We start from the raw sequence: 15,477 nt of genomic DNA, 5'->3' as shown, positions 1-15,477 counted from the left end.
TGATGTGGATTGGTGTGTGGGTGAGTTTTTTGGGGTGATATAAGTCCTTCCTTACAGGTACCTCTGCAAATGGCTGAATGCTTTTCTGCCATGTTCGTGTTGTTTGCATTTTTTCTGCATGTGCTGGGATGATACCAGCATCACCTGCATTAATATATTAATGTAAAATAAGTTTTAAAGGAAAATTGAATAGAAAAGTCAGTTGATATCACCATCTATATCATAGTCCCAACTGCATGGGAAGGAACACACTTGTATCAGTAAAGTTGACATATCTTGAGAAATTGTCTTTAGGAACTCAATTTATCTTTAGTTGAAAACCAACCACTTTGTTTTACTTGACATTTAAGATGGCTTTGAAATGTAATGTTTAAATAATCACTCTTTTTAAATGTTGATGATGATGATTTTTATCAAGCTCTGACATACTTTTTTTTTCCCTCCCCCTGCCCCAATCTGATTTGGGGTATGGGAAAAGTGGACTCTCAAAACCAGCAGTATAAAAGTACACTACATTTTTTTAATGTGTCAGATCAGTCTTCCACCTTTTTGAGGGTCTCTTCAGATTATTTTTGCCTTGAACAGAAAAGCAAATATTGGAAAATTAATGTTACACATGCATGCTAACAGCTATTACTGTGTTCATCTCTTATTTTTCTCACATTAAGTGCTAATAAGTGATATAGATTTAACACAGTAAAAGTATTGAACTGGTGTGTGGAAAACATTAAAAAAACTGCTTACTCCCTGTGGAATGTACAGTCCTAGAAAGCTTGGCCAGCATTAGCAGGCTGCCTTTTTTGTCCCAAGCAATCCCTTTTCCAGTCGGAACAGGCAGTTCTGTAACAGTCCTGTAATCTTGATAAGGTAATGCTAACAGTAACAATGAGACACTGGAGGAATTTAGGGAGCTTCAGTGTAGAAAAAATGTTACCAACCAGGGGAAAAAAATCTCAGCTTAATCTGGGAAAATTGATACAAGACAGCAGAGAAGGACAAGTAGACGTGGAGACTATGGTCAGCATGATTGACTCTGCCTCTGGAGCTGCAGTCTGCAGATTTTCTGACTGTGTTTGTGGCAGAACTGCTTGGAATAAAGTGGTTTAGAGAATGTCCTTTGACTGTGATAGGTCTGGTAGTGGAGGAATTTTTGTGTGTGTTGTCAGCCCCTGGCTTGTTTTGCAGCATCACATTACAGTGGCTTCTCAAGCAGTCTGGACTTCCTGTGGGTTTGAGAAAACAAGAAGTTTCATAACACTCCTTATATTTGCATTAGCTGTGCTGTTAATGGTCATAAAAATTGGTAGGTCTGGTCAGATCCTGGGTAGCAGTGCTGTAAACCATGGTAGATGCTTTAGTTTATAAACTAAGCAGCATCTCAGAAACCACCCAGACTGATACCAGAAGAGCTGCAGAATCCTTCATAAATGACTCCTGTATCATCAGGTGGAGTAAATACTGTTCATTTTCTTTCTCAAGGAACTCTGCTGGCATTTTAGGGATCTTATGACATGAAAATACATTCCTCCCTCATTTTGCAAAATATTTCTCAAGGGATTACAATGACAGAAGAAATGGCCACTAAGAGCTGTGCTTTACACTGGAGAAACATGGGATATAATCAGTGAGGGGGCTAATGAGATCCCAGTGATATTAGGGATTCCTGCTTTTGCATCCCTTGGATGACATCCTGGCTTTTACCCATATCATCATGTTTTCCCTTCAGTCACAATGTCACAGCATGACATTGCTATTAAGAGAGCAGAATGAAGGTAAAATAAATCATGGTACTGGGCTGCGTCTTTGCAGTGTGCAGCAACGTCACAGAAGTGAGACCCATCTTCTGGGCACCTAACTTTATACACAGGACTGAAATTAAGTTCACTGCTTTGGGATTACCAAATTACTATAAAACCAGCTAGGAATTGATAAAGATCCTTTATATTACCTGAGATTTTAAAAGCGTCCTAAGACAGCTTTACTTAATCCAGAGGCCAATAGAGAAGACTGCTTGTGACATTGTCATATCACAATCAGATTTGAAAATTTTATTCAAAAATCCATAATTTAATAATTTTCATTATTAGAAAATATTTTCACATCAGAGCTGCACTTTAAAGGTGAGAAAGCTTTTTTTTATTCCTTGGGATAGCTGTGGTGTGGTCAAACTTCCAATCACAGCTATGGTGTTTGCAAGTATCACACAGTGCTGTTGCTGGGATCTCTACATACTCTGATGGATGGAAGAACCACACTAAACCTGTGGTATTTTGTCAACTTGGTATCAAGCTCTGTTCATCAGACAGGCCAGCACCTGAAGCACACACCTACTTCCCATAAGTTATTTCCATTTATAGCACTGGGCTGTGATAAACTTGGCTGCAGATGTGCAATAGGAGCAGTAAAGGGTTTCGTTTTTCAGGATCATCACTACACTGATTGCATTTTATAGAATGAGAAGCAACCTGGACTTCTGCCTTTACACAGAATAGTAGTTCAAGGAGTTAATTGTCATTTGGGCTTGTTGAAGCTTAATTGGCTTTTCTTCTCACAGATATCCACATTTCTAGAAAGCAGAAATGACCATGACTGCCAACAAGAACAGCAGTGTCAACAGCAGAGCTGGAGGGAGTAAAGTGCCTCAGGATACTCTGGATAGGTAAGTGGAGATCTGCAGGATTTGTAGATTTTGAGTAAAGTTTGTCTGTGTTTGGAACAAGATGTCTGTTCAAGAGTAAGCAACCTCTATTCTGACACAAAGAGAGCTTTGCTGGGCCGAGGGAATTTTTTTGTAGGGAGTGGAGGAGCCATGGTATGAAGAAAGGTTTCTTATTGAACAACTGCTGCTCATGGGCTGGTTATGATGGGAGTGATTGCAAGGAAGGACCTGTGTGGAAGGTGCTGTATAGAGCTCAGAAACTTTGGGCTGAAATCCTCAGCCATGCGATTGCATGCCAGCTCTCCTGCACTGCCAATCTCCAGTTGGTGTTTTGTGTTGGTTTGTGTCACGTTTCCTCTGCTGTATCTGCCTTCACAGGCCATGGTCAGACAGTCTCTTGTTGCAGGTCAGGCAGCAGGTGGGAAAGGGCTGATGTACAGGGCTCATCTCTGTTGCTTTGCTTATTTGTCCTTTCTGTAGCATTAAAATAATTTGCAGAGTAGGTTATCTTTGTAATTCACAGTTAGAGGAAAAACGAAACTTTTAAAAATGTGCAGTCAAAGAAAGATGCAGACAACCAGCATCCATTCTGTTTTTTTATTAGGTATATTATGCTGTGGTAGAGCTCAGCAGATGTGGGCTCCATATCCTTGTACACTTCCCAGTTTGTGTGTTTGCCATCTCCTAGTATAAAATAGTAAAAAGATAAAATAATGAGGGCCAAGGTGGCTTAAGGAATTTCTAGGGAGATATTAATACATAGATATTAAAAACAGTTCCTTAATGATCTCTGGAGTTCTCAAGTTGTTTATTGTCCTTCCACAAGTGCAGACACATTGGTGCTGGGAACTTGGGTCTAGACTTTGTCAAACTTTGGACAAGTCTTTTGTTCTGAAATAATTTCCCTTCTGAATAGCTTAGAAAGTATTGTGGGATACTAAGTTATTGGATAGTAACTGTCAAATAAACTCTTTCCTTATCATCATCATCTGTTTCAATTAGAATTTATCAGGAAGAGCTTTTGTAAGTACAAGTAAGTGCCTGAAGCTAAGGAAAGTCTTTAAGTTGCACTTGCACAACAAGGGACGAGATGAATAGGTGGTCATGCACCATTTCTCCATCCATCATTTTGCCTTATGTAATCATCACCTGTCTCTGAGAAACCCTGCAAGAGGATGTTATTTGAGTCAACCATAAGCATTCTTCCTTTGAGTCAGACAGTAAATCAGTGTTGTAAGTGCTGCCATCATAAAAGTTTAAAGCTTGCAAAATTTATTGTAAACATGTTCAAAGATTCACTTAAACTGAGCAGTCACTGTCTCTGTTTAGCGTGGGATTTGACTGGGCATTTGGAAACCTACAAATGTACTTTATAATCTGTGGTAGCAGAGTTTCAGTTAGTGCTGATACTGGCATAACACAGGTGTAGCAGTCTCCTGGTTGCTAAGATATATTTTTAAGAGTTATTTTCTTGTCAATCTTAGTTTTGATGGGGTTTACTGTTTCAAGATTGTTCAGTTGATGGTCTTAAAGGTCTTTTCTGACCTCAATGATTCTGTGATTATAAGATGCAAGGTGTGATTCAGGGATACGGTGACATCAGCTGGTTCAACATTTTGTGATTCTTTATAGGTCAGAAGCAAAGGTCAGTAAAGTCTCTAGAAGACTTTGTAGTTACTTTGGCTGTGATTCAGACCTCTGTAGATCATGGACTTAAATTTTAATAATAAAAATCTTCAGTGGAAAGGTGTCTCCACGTAAACATCCATACAGCTGCATGCTTTGCAGGCATTAAGATTCTTGCAGTAACTAAAATTCCCTTGGTCCTCACCAAAGTGGGAATTAACTGTCATGAATCACCAGAGCCATTTTTCCACCAGAAGTGTTTGAATGGCACTTCAGGAGGTGAAGGAAAGATGGAGAACAGAGCGAGGACATTATTTGGGAGGATAACTGTGAGTTTCACCTGAGATTCTGGATGTGGGATTCATGGGTTTCTGCTGTGAGCACAGAAGGGGAAAATAACTCTTGTATCTGAAGAAAATGAAGTGTTTTGAATAAAACCACACTAATGCTTTTTTTTTCAAGTTGCCTGAAGTTCATTCACCACTTCTTAAAAACTGAGATTTTTGTGTGTCAAGAGAAAAAACTTGACCGTGCTCTGAGTGGGAAAATTGTAGAATGACAAAGGTGGTTGAAAGTAGGAAGCATTTTCACTACAAGACTAGATTCATTGTGACTCTTCATCCTAGAAAGGAAAGGATTGAAGGGGAAGAGAAGTATCTGAAATGATATATGGAACAGAGATGATAAATAGGGAAAAAATACTCTTTCCATTTAAGAACAAATATAAATCCAATGAAACCAGAGACAACAGGTCGAGAATCAGTTGAAAAGAAGGCAGCATGTTTTTAAACCATTAAATTTACTGTTATGAGATGCTGCAATCAGAAAAATTAATGGAAGAAAAATCTTCCAAAGCATTTTAGTCATAGAAATAAAATCTCTGAGTCAACAGAATTAAGCTGGTTAAGTTGCACTGCACGTTTTTATTCTCTTCTCCAGGCACCTGCTAACTCTCATGGTCAGTGACTGAACCTTGGACCAGGAATGTTATTTTGGTCCAAGTCAGAGGGAACATTCTGATGTTGTTTGGAACAAGAGTCAGTTACAGCAAGCAAATTGGAGAAATTGTTATGCTTACAAAAGTAGACTCTGGCTTTCACTGAACTTCCAGGGTACTACTTTCATCCTTCCTTGTTAGTCACTAAGGTGAATGCCAAGGAATGGAAGGCTAGGATAGCACCTTGTGTGTAGCTGGAAGTGGCTTCTTAGGAATTCTGTCAGGAAGCAGCTCTGTGAAATTTTCTTAATCGTTCAGCAGGGGACAAAGGAGCCCATAGCATGATTGCAGCTAGTGCACAACCATGACCCTGTTGCATCAAATGAGTTTGATTTCCCCATAGTTATGAGGATCAGTGTAACTCCGAGGAAACCTTAAGAGAACAGAAATCTCAGAAAGGCATAGTGGTGTTTATAGCTCTTTCCTTACAATGTGGCTTGCTTTCCCTTAGCAAATGATTTAATATTTATCTGGAGTATTTGTGTTTTATCAGAAACTCTATTATTAGTATTTGTCCAAAACTTGTGTTTTCTCCAGTGCAATCAAAGGTAAATGTAGAAATGGCACTACTATCTTTGACTTAAAAATCACCTCTACACTATGCTGTATTAAAACAGGCCAACAGTTATGTCTATGAAATAATGCAAAATACAGCTTTCAAACTTGTAGGCTGTGTAGTATGATAGATACAAGGAGTAAAAAAAATTCTGAACAAAAGAATTATATATTAATATAACATTATATCTTAAAATTGCAGCTGTTTGAGACACTAAATGCAACAAGGACCAGTCCAGAGCTGAAAAATATTTTGTGGCTATATAACTTCTGTAAATAATTCTTAATGTCTTTGCCTCTGGCTAATATGCCATCTCTTAACTGTGCATCTCAAGGCATTTTATAGACTTGAGCCTTCTCAACTGCTGCAGTAATTGAAGTACAGGAAGGGTTTGTTTTTAGAGGACCCCATTGATTTAGTTTTTTTATCCGAGTTTATTGCCTGAGGCTTAAATAATGTCAGATTTTGGAGATACAGACTTCTTTCAGTGTATTTGTAAGTGGCAGAATTTCTCTTTGCCTGTAAAATTTTCTGTGGTGCAGGGTGTGCCTTCTGTATGGGTCCCAACTTGGAGAATAGATAAGGGCTTTGGAAAGCTCAAAAACATTTTACAAAAACAATTACAGTGAACAAAAATTAAGTTTTCTGCAGGTAAACATTTTACTAGCATGGTGACTTTGGTAGAATATATAGAGGGACTGCTGTGATGAGTTAGAATAAACATCTTTCAAATTTGACTGAATTTGACTTGGGAAGATAGCCAAAGCAGAAATCAACCCTGATTCCAGTTATGGAAAAGGACTATGTCTGAGGAAAACTGTTCTCAGAGGCTATGTGTCTGAGGAAAGCTGTGCCACCTGAATCACAGGTGTTTTGTCACAGTCTGGATTTTTTGATGTCAATTGTTGTCTTTCCACCCAATCTCCACAGGAAAGGTGGTGTCCTCACCAGAGGATGTTGGTGGAGAATGTTCTCCAGCTGAGCAATCATGATTTATTGGCACAATAAACTGGGGGCACTGATGTCAGCGGGTGCTATAGCAAGACACCAGAGATTTGTGCAAAAAAAGGATTACATCTGCAATTTGCCATGAGCACCAGGGTACAAAGTGTCTATTCAAATAAGGCTCATAAAACTTTTCTAAATACTTTTAGTTTAATCTTTGAGCGAAATACACTCTTGCTTAGTTAAATCTGAAATCTGATATCATGAGTTGGTTCTTTCTTCTTGCTTGGGAAGAACTGAGCTGAGTATCCACAAACCTCTAAATATAGGCTTTGGTTTTTATCTCCCAGCAGCGTGTGAGGACTTTCCTGCTGTCACTGACAGTTTGTCACCCCCATTAACCTAACTTGCTGAGATATGTTTGCACTGGCTTTGTGGCTCAGAACTTTTTCCTTCTCCAGAGTTCAAGTTAATAGGACAGAAATTTAATTGGTGGAGCTACCCTACCTGCAGTGAAGGCAATAGAGTCTGGACTAATATAACTAGAGACATCTCAGGAGCATTTCAAGTGGATTGTTTGTAATTCTGTAAGTATCAAATAAAATAATGACTTCCATTTTTAAACAAAGTAAGCCCATGGCTTGGTTACTAGAAATTTTGTTTTGGGTTGGTTTTGTGTCTCCATCATGTACACAGGTCCATGCTCAGCTACTTCACATGCACATCAAGGTCCTGTGTTTTATTACTTCATTTCTCTCAAGGCAGAAACAATCTTAGAAAGGTCTTAGAAAATAAGAAAACTTCTAGAAAAATCTTAGTTGAAGGAAGACTTTGTGCCTGTGCTTCAGCCTTAAAAACCTGAGATGGTCACTTCCAAAATCAGTCATACTCAAGCCAAGCTCATTCAGTTTTATATCAAATGTATTTATTTATTTTAAAGTGGAATTAATTCTTGGTCCACATTATGAAATCCAACCAAAATACTTTGTTTCCCTTCAAAGGATTATGTGGTTATGGGCTGGGCAGAAGTCTAGAAATATTTTGCCTTAGGAATTGACACCTCCAGAATTATTAAATAAAAGAATGTGTAGATACATCCAGTGCTGGAGTTAAGCAGTGCTCTGCTGTCAGTGCTGGAGTAGGGCTGGCAGTTTTTTTTCCCTCTGCTGGCTTGTCCTTAGAGTGCTTTATTCTCCTCCCTTTCCTCAGTGAATTTTTAATTTCAAAGATAGTCTCATATCTTGAGGAAAACTCATCTGTTTAGGAAGAAAGGTCATCTTCAGAGAGGCAGTGTCTGTGCAGGACTTGTCTCATTTAGAGACATCCCTTCATGGATGCAAATGTAGGGCCTTTTGTTTGTGTTATCAGATATGTAACAGTATTTAATTCTTATTCATTCAACCCTTCTGCTACTCCTAATACAAGAAAAAAATGCAAATTAACCAGTGCTCCTCAGCTCTGTGTTGAACTGTAGGCACTGCCCAGATTTATTGTCAGGTCATTCATGCAGATGTGACCCAGCCTGCCTGCACTGGCAATGAATTATCTTGTGACTAATGCAGAGGAGCTGTGTTCACATCCAGGGTGGATGACTCCAGGGGCAGATAGGGGAGGACAACACTGAACAACTCCCTCACTATTAGTTACAGAGCCTTGGGAGGGAGATAAATCTGCATCCACCACAGTGGAACCCTGGTCCAACTGTAAAAAAATTATTACCAGTAAGACAAATAAAATGTAATTAATTGCATTTATGTATTTCATGTGAATATAAATTTAAAGACTATGGGACTTATTCCATACCCTGAGTTTTCTGACTGGAGAACATTGTGAAGAATGCAATTACTTGCAAATCAAAAGATGCATCTTCAGCTCTCTGTATTGCTCTAAAGCAATGAGGTTTTGATCTTATTTGAAATTCTAATGCATGCCGTTTTCCCACTAATTCTGTATGAATGCCATTGTCTTAGCACACTTATGATATTTTTCTCATCTCTTACTCTTTCTTTGCTTAATATGTGGACAGTATTGCTGTGAGTGATAGCAAAGCTGCTTGTTTCCCTTGTGGATGGCTGCATTTCAGTTACAGGTGAATGGCTCCATTTTAATTAAAGGTGAAAGTTGCTCTCTGCCTGGGCTTACACTTAGCACACAGGAACAGGGAAGGCAGCAGGCCTAGAAGTGGTTGCTGGCTGTTTACAACTTTTGACATTTGTGCATATTTGGAAGGTTAGTAGGTACTGTTTTGTGCATATTTGGGCATGCACGTTTTATTTGAGGGCTCAGAGGAGGAAGGAGTGAGAGTAGCTTGAAAAGGAGAGTCAATTATGTATGCCTAAAGCAGAAAGCCAAGGCTTTTTTTTCATTTTTATTTTAAAATAAAAAACTCTGTTGCCCCATCAATTGTGGGGTGGCCCGGGCTAAAACATCTCCCAGTTTTTCCAGTCAGTGCGGCCATCAGGGACTTTGTTAGAGCAGCAAGAGGTCAGCGGTGTGAATTAGGCTCACATGGTCTCAGCATGTCCCAGCCTCTCCCCACTGCCTGGGCTCTCCCCTCTGCTGTGGGAGATCTCCTGGCAGCTGAGCAGGGCTCAAGGCAATGAGGCACTCCACACTGAACTGCTGAGATGGATTTTCCTCCCAAAAGTATTTGCCTACTGCTCAGAAGTAGTAGTGAGAGCATTTTTGAGCTCTTTTTGAATTTGTGAGAAAGAAAAACAACAAACCTCCTGTAGAAAATGTTTATTGCTTCAGAAGAAAACCAAGTTTTAATATTTTGACAGTAAGCTTGAGAACAAGAAGAATAGTGATTTAATAAAATTCCAAGACTAAGCAATATGCTCAGTTATTGGAGCTGTGATGAAACACAGCTTTTAAAATTTTGTTTAAACCACTGAGATTTAGAAAACCATACAAATAAACTTCAGCCAAATAATGATGAAAACTGAATAACTGATATGAAATCTATTAGCAAATATTGCACCCTTTCCTTTACAAGCAGAAACAGCCTGAACCATGCAGCTGGCAATTTTTCAGCAGCTCAGCTCCCAGCGGTGCAGAGTTTCATGTGGTTCAGAAGGGAATAAGAGCTATTCTTCACCCTGTAAGACTGGAGGTGCATTTGGGACATGAAGCTCTGGCAGCTCAGCTCCGAGCTGGGCCGTGGGAGGGCACCTACTGCCATCAGGAACAGAAACATTTGCAGTGGGAACGAGTCGAAGTGCTGGTTCAGATGACCCTGAAGCTGGGAAGGGTTTGAATACAGGGTTTGACTGTCCTGCTGCCGTTATCTGGGAGAGTGGCAGCGGTGCTGATTTCCGATGCTCCGAGGCATGATGTTCCCCTCCCTCACACTGCCGGGCACTGACCCCGGCCTGGCAGAGCTCAGGCCATGCTGGAACCTCTGCAAGTCACCTCAGCAGGGCTGCAGAAACACTCTGAGAGCACAGTGGTCTACAGACATGAGGGGAATGGTTTGTGAGATGAGGTGACAGCTTCTAGTTAGATCGAGATAGAACTGGAGAAGTGGACCTGCTTCTGGATACATCCTTGGGCTTCCTCAAACAGTGGGGAATTTTGCTATTCCATTTCTATTGCTGGCTGGTTTGTTTCACTTTATTTTTAAAAGTCCATTCAGGAAGAAAGCACTTGTCAGTCAAACAAATCACTTTTTCTTAGCTGGAAATTTTAGCAATATCTCCCTCCCATTTGCATAGCTTCCTAAGAAAACACCCCAGCAAATCCTAAAATTTTGATTGGATTTTGCTTCATAAAGTTTCAGATCAAGTTGACTTTATTATTACTTAGAGGCTACAGGAATGTAGTGAATTTCTTGCCATTGTAATTTAATTCTCATGACACTTGGAATGCTTTATGTTTTTATATGAAGAAAATCATACCTTATCATTAAAATTACCTTTTCGATTAAGGTTTCTATTTGCCAAAACCACTGGAAATGAAAAAATTAGAAAGAGAAACTAAGAAGTCTTTAGAAAACAGAGTTCTAGATGAGAGGTTACACTAAAGAGGCCTTCTTAATGCAACTGTTGCAGTATGAAGACTACTTAGACTAACACTGCAATCCTTATTTGTTTAATCACTATATTTACAAAAAGGTACTCAGGGGTACTAAGATATGAAGTGAACTTATATATTTTTACAGGAAATTATTACAAGAGCTTGATTTTTGGAAATGTTTCTGATACCTTTCTAGTTCTTTTACTGCATTGAACTGTAGTGAATAGAAGCAATGAGGAGGACACATGTTGAAACACCCACAGGATTTCCTACCTGTGCAGTATCAGAGAATCAGAGCACAAATTTTATGTGGATTTGTTTTTTGGGCAGCCATAGGAAGTGAGACTGAAGTCCTTAGGGTGTAGGACATAGTAGTCATGTGCATAACATTTTTACATCATAATGCCAATATTTCAATTTTTTTCTGGAATGAAACTCTATTGCTTTCTGGACCAGGGAGATGCTGAAAATCTCACTGAAAAGACTATCAAAGATGCAAGTGATGAGCATTACAAATTATTTTTCTTGTTCTGTGAATATCTGTCAATTTAGGAGTTGTCTAAGATACTCATCTCTTTACACTTGCACTCTTGAAAAGCCACCAATGTGGGAGAACAATTTCTGTTCTGTGCCCTAATCAGTCTGGATTTGAATCAGTGCCTTAGAAATGAAAGGGTCTGTGTTGTCTTATCAATTTCCTGCACCGTTTGGTTGTCCTAAAAAGGTATTTTCTACTTGTGCAGAGCACAACATTAAAAGAAGACATAGCAGAATTCTTGAAGATTGAATTTGAAAGGAAGATCTGAATGTAATAAGATAGATAATATATGTTCATCCCCTGACTGGAAAAAAAAAAAAAAATTGCCTGGGAAAACAAAGCAAGAAGTGCACAGACATAGCATCCTCCAAGGCTTCATCCTCTAAATAGCATAGCCACAATTCACCAGGCAATATTGTGTGATGAAACTGGGAATTAGCTCAGTGCTTGATTCAGTCTCCACACTGAGCATCACATTCAGTTCACACTTGAAGAATGAATGTTGACAAAAAATGGGCTTTAAAAGCAAAATAAACTGCAAGCATTTTTCTTCAAGCAGGAAAATGGGCTAATGGAAATACACAGGTAACGTCCATATTATTGAAATACATACCTGCAAAAATGGCCATAGTTCCTGGGAGACTTTTTCGAATTGTGACTTTTGTCACAATTCCCATCATGCACTCTGAAGTTATTTCCATTCTGGCCAGGTCCTGTGTATAGAACTGGCAGTGTATCACAAGGGAACGTGTCCCATTCCCTTGGCATCAGGGAACCCTGGAGCTGTTGAGCAGCAGGCATCTGGTAGAATGGGCTTCAGTGCTGAAAGCACAACTAAATGTACCATTGTAACAGATATGATGTTCCTAATAACTAAATAACACTGAAAAAAATTATTTATTGAGTCAATCCATAAAATTCTATTGTAGTCAATGGGAATGACATCTCTTGTAAGAGCCTGACAGCTTTTTTTGAGAGCTTAAATATCCTGTTATTAAACAGATATGAAAATTTTGCCCAGAGCATCCATATCTTGCTCCTGAAGCTCTTTGTTAAAGCACAATTTTTATAAAGGAAATATTTTATGATTATCATATTGATGATGAGCTTTATTGCCAATATATGTTAGTATTTTATTGTGAGGGAGCTGTAGGAAATTGAAGTAAATGAGAAGTATTAATTTGTTTTTTTTCTCACATTAGCTATAGAAAGCAAATGTTAGGACTGTAAAACAGGGTCACTTCAACATAGGTGATCCACAATACTGTGGCTGTACAGCAAGTACTTTTTTGACAAACAATTAAGAGCAGCTAATAGATGGAAATGGTATGTTTCATTTTGGGTTCCTAGGATAAATCCATCATGCATCACAATTTCCTAAAAGCAAGCTTTTTCCAGGTAACAACATAACTATTTAGCTGTAAAAGCAGAATTAATTGCAGTGGCAGTAGAAAGGCTTTGTGATTCAAATTCTGCTAGCTAAAAGCTCAGAAGGTCCTTTTAACAATGCTGGTTCAGGGGACTCCAGTGCCGGGATAGGCAGTGCTGGTGACACTCAGGCGTGGGTAGTGTTGGTTAATCCTCCTGCTGTCACAATGTGGATGTCTCCAGCTGACTCACCTGTTTTATTGTGCAGTGGGACACTCACTCTGACTCACCCTGGCAGCTGGGGCCAGAAGAGGAGCTGTCAGTCCACATAACCTAACAAATACCCAGTAATGAGACTGGCCCCTCGATTTGTGCTGGGCTGGGAAGCCACTTTATGTCAACACAGGCAAAGGGGAGATGGCAGACAGCCTGTGGCTATTTGTTGGCAGGGACCTGAAAGCGTTTGAATGTGCATTTTAACCTCTCCCTTTCCTGTCAAACAGTACTGTCACCCATGTGGGCTTCAAGATAGGGGCTGAGCCTGGCAGGCTTGCTGTGTGTGTGTGTGGGTTGGTCCCTGACACAGTTTCTATGAGTTCTTTAGCATCAGGCAACTAAAGGAATTGAGGATTGCCTCACTTCAGAGCTTCAGGAGCGAATTACAAACTGTTGCTTCCTGTAACTTTAAAATAAAAACTCAATTTTTATGGGCTACCAGGAGCAAACTTCTGCCTCGCCAGATTTCCCACACACCGGTGCCTTCAAAGCCAACACGTGAGATTGCAGAGAAAGGCTTTGCTCCTGTTTTGTTAAACATTAACAGCAGTTTCCTCCCCTTAAGCACACAAAGGGACAGAGGTTTGACAAACCCTCTCAGTGTGTCATTTGCTGCTTGACAAGTGAAGCAGGCAGCCTTCAAGGAGCACAGAGGCTGTGGCAAAGCACGGACTGAGAATTCCTACATCTCCATTCTGCATCTTTCCAGGAGGGAAGAGCTTTTGAGTAAGTCTGGGTGAAGTGATGGCAGTGGTGGGCAGTTGTGTGCTTGTCAGAGGCATGAGAGGAGGAGCAATACAGCAGAAGGGAAGAGCATGAAGTGCCACAGCACTGAATTCCTTAGTGTCCTTTCCCATAACCAATTTTGCAGGAGATGAAGAGTCTACTCACAGACAGGAATTCAACACCAACCTTCTGCTTATGGAAAGTAGCTATAGCAGTAGCTTTAATTTCCAGAGTTTGCTGTTCTGGTGTAGAAGTGCCTTTGTGGGACTAAAACTCATTTTTACAGCCCTTCTGTTCCCTTCCTCCCTCTACCTCTCTTGCTCTCAGGCAGAACCTAATCTCTCCAAGGCTAAATGCTTGTTTCTTGTCTCTTTGATGAGATTCCTTTTTATCCTCTTTAATTCTTAAGGAGGATGCCTAACTTAGTTTTTAAGTTATGCAGCAGTGTTCATACCCATACTAAGCTGAACTTGGTTTTATTATATAGAAAGTGTTGGTCCATTAGAGAGAGACCATACTTGTTTATACTTAGGCTGAATATGCCTAACAATGACTGTGTACTTCTCTAACTGCCAAGATGCAAACACAGCATTAAATGAGGTGCTGCTGGCACAGTTTTGTGTGTTGTGTTGGTTTTGATGCCTGATTTTGGGTTTTTGTGGCATCTTTTTTTTTTAGTATACTTTCAGTGAAATGTACTTCCTTGGCTATGAGAAAACTTGCATTTTTTTTCCATTGAATAAAGAGCATAAGTCACAGGCTTGTGCTTTTCAGGAAAAAAATCAGTATTATGGGTCCAACTCTGTGAGGTTCTGAGGGATGTAATTTAGGGTCAGAATCTGGACTTCAATTTACTGCTTTAGATGTTCATTATCTGAGGCCCCATAGGTTGTTGGAAGGATTTTGTTGTTTGTGTTGTCATCTGTACGGAGCAAATATTTTCAGAGCTGATGAGCTTATAAATGTTGCTTGTTGGTTTTTCTTGCTGCTTTATACACAGATGTTGGTATTGCCTCACTTGCACCATAGCATTTTTATTTTCTGAATGCTTTGCCTGGTGCTACCTATGTAGCTTCCTGTAGGGACATGTTTGTCCTGGAAGTGAAAAGATGTGTGATAGGAGAAATATGTTGTTGCTTTTAGTTGCTCTAAGTTCATGTTTAGGTGCCCTAAATTAGGCAAAACTTTCAGTTTACTGTGCAGCATTTCTGTTGCAGGGCAGTGGCCACAAAATATTTTCATCCTTAGGGTTATGCTACATACAAATTCTCATAAGAAATAAAAAGTGAAGTGAAATGTTCTTATATATTGGCCAGCTCCTTATAGAACCTAGTGTAAAACTAAATCCACAGTTTTATAAGAAGCCAAGGTCTTGTGAGAATCAAAAGCTTATAAAGGATATATAAATCCCCCAGCTATTATTCTGATTCCAAATTTAGGCTTGAGATCCCACAGCTCTTGTAGGTGTGGTGCTGAAATCTGGTCTGAGAGGCTCATTTCAGCTGGATGAGTAATGGACACGTTTAAGTTACCCTTGATCGTGGTGAACAAAGTCGTGGGGAGTGTCTTTCCCTGACCTAACTCTGCTCCTGTTGACAGTTATGGGTAGCAAAAGGCAGAGAGAAGCCAGTGTCTGAATCTTTTGGAAAGTTTCCTTTAGATCATGTTTCTGAATATTGGTGTGCACAGTGCTCCAGCACTGGCTGATTGTTCATTTGTTAATATGCAGTGAAACTGAATTAGGGCCCTATGTAGCCCTCTGTCAAGTT

General features: G+C 39.6%; 1 protein-coding gene across 2 annotated transcripts in view; it reads left to right on the top strand.

Annotated features, from left to right (window-relative positions):
- DENND2B (DENN domain containing 2B) overlaps positions 1–15,477 on the top strand; it is a 151,770-nt gene that overhangs the window by 63,688 nt on the left and 72,605 nt on the right. For both annotated transcript variants that reach the window (XM_053944692.1, XM_053944691.1), the window contains exon 3: positions 2,555–2,659. In XM_053944692.1, the coding sequence (XP_053800667.1) occupies positions 2,580–2,659 (80 nt within the window). In that variant the 5' untranslated portion in view covers positions 2,555–2,579. The remainder of the gene's footprint in view (positions 1–2,554; positions 2,660–15,477) is intronic.

This window comes from Vidua chalybeata, chromosome 6 (assembly GCF_026979565.1).
Source record: "Vidua chalybeata isolate OUT-0048 chromosome 6, bVidCha1 merged haplotype, whole genome shotgun sequence".
NCBI lineage: Eukaryota > Metazoa > Chordata > Aves > Passeriformes > Viduidae > Vidua > Vidua chalybeata.
The sequence above is the reverse complement of the archived record's forward strand: the minus strand, read 5'-3'. Positions and strand labels throughout refer to the sequence as shown.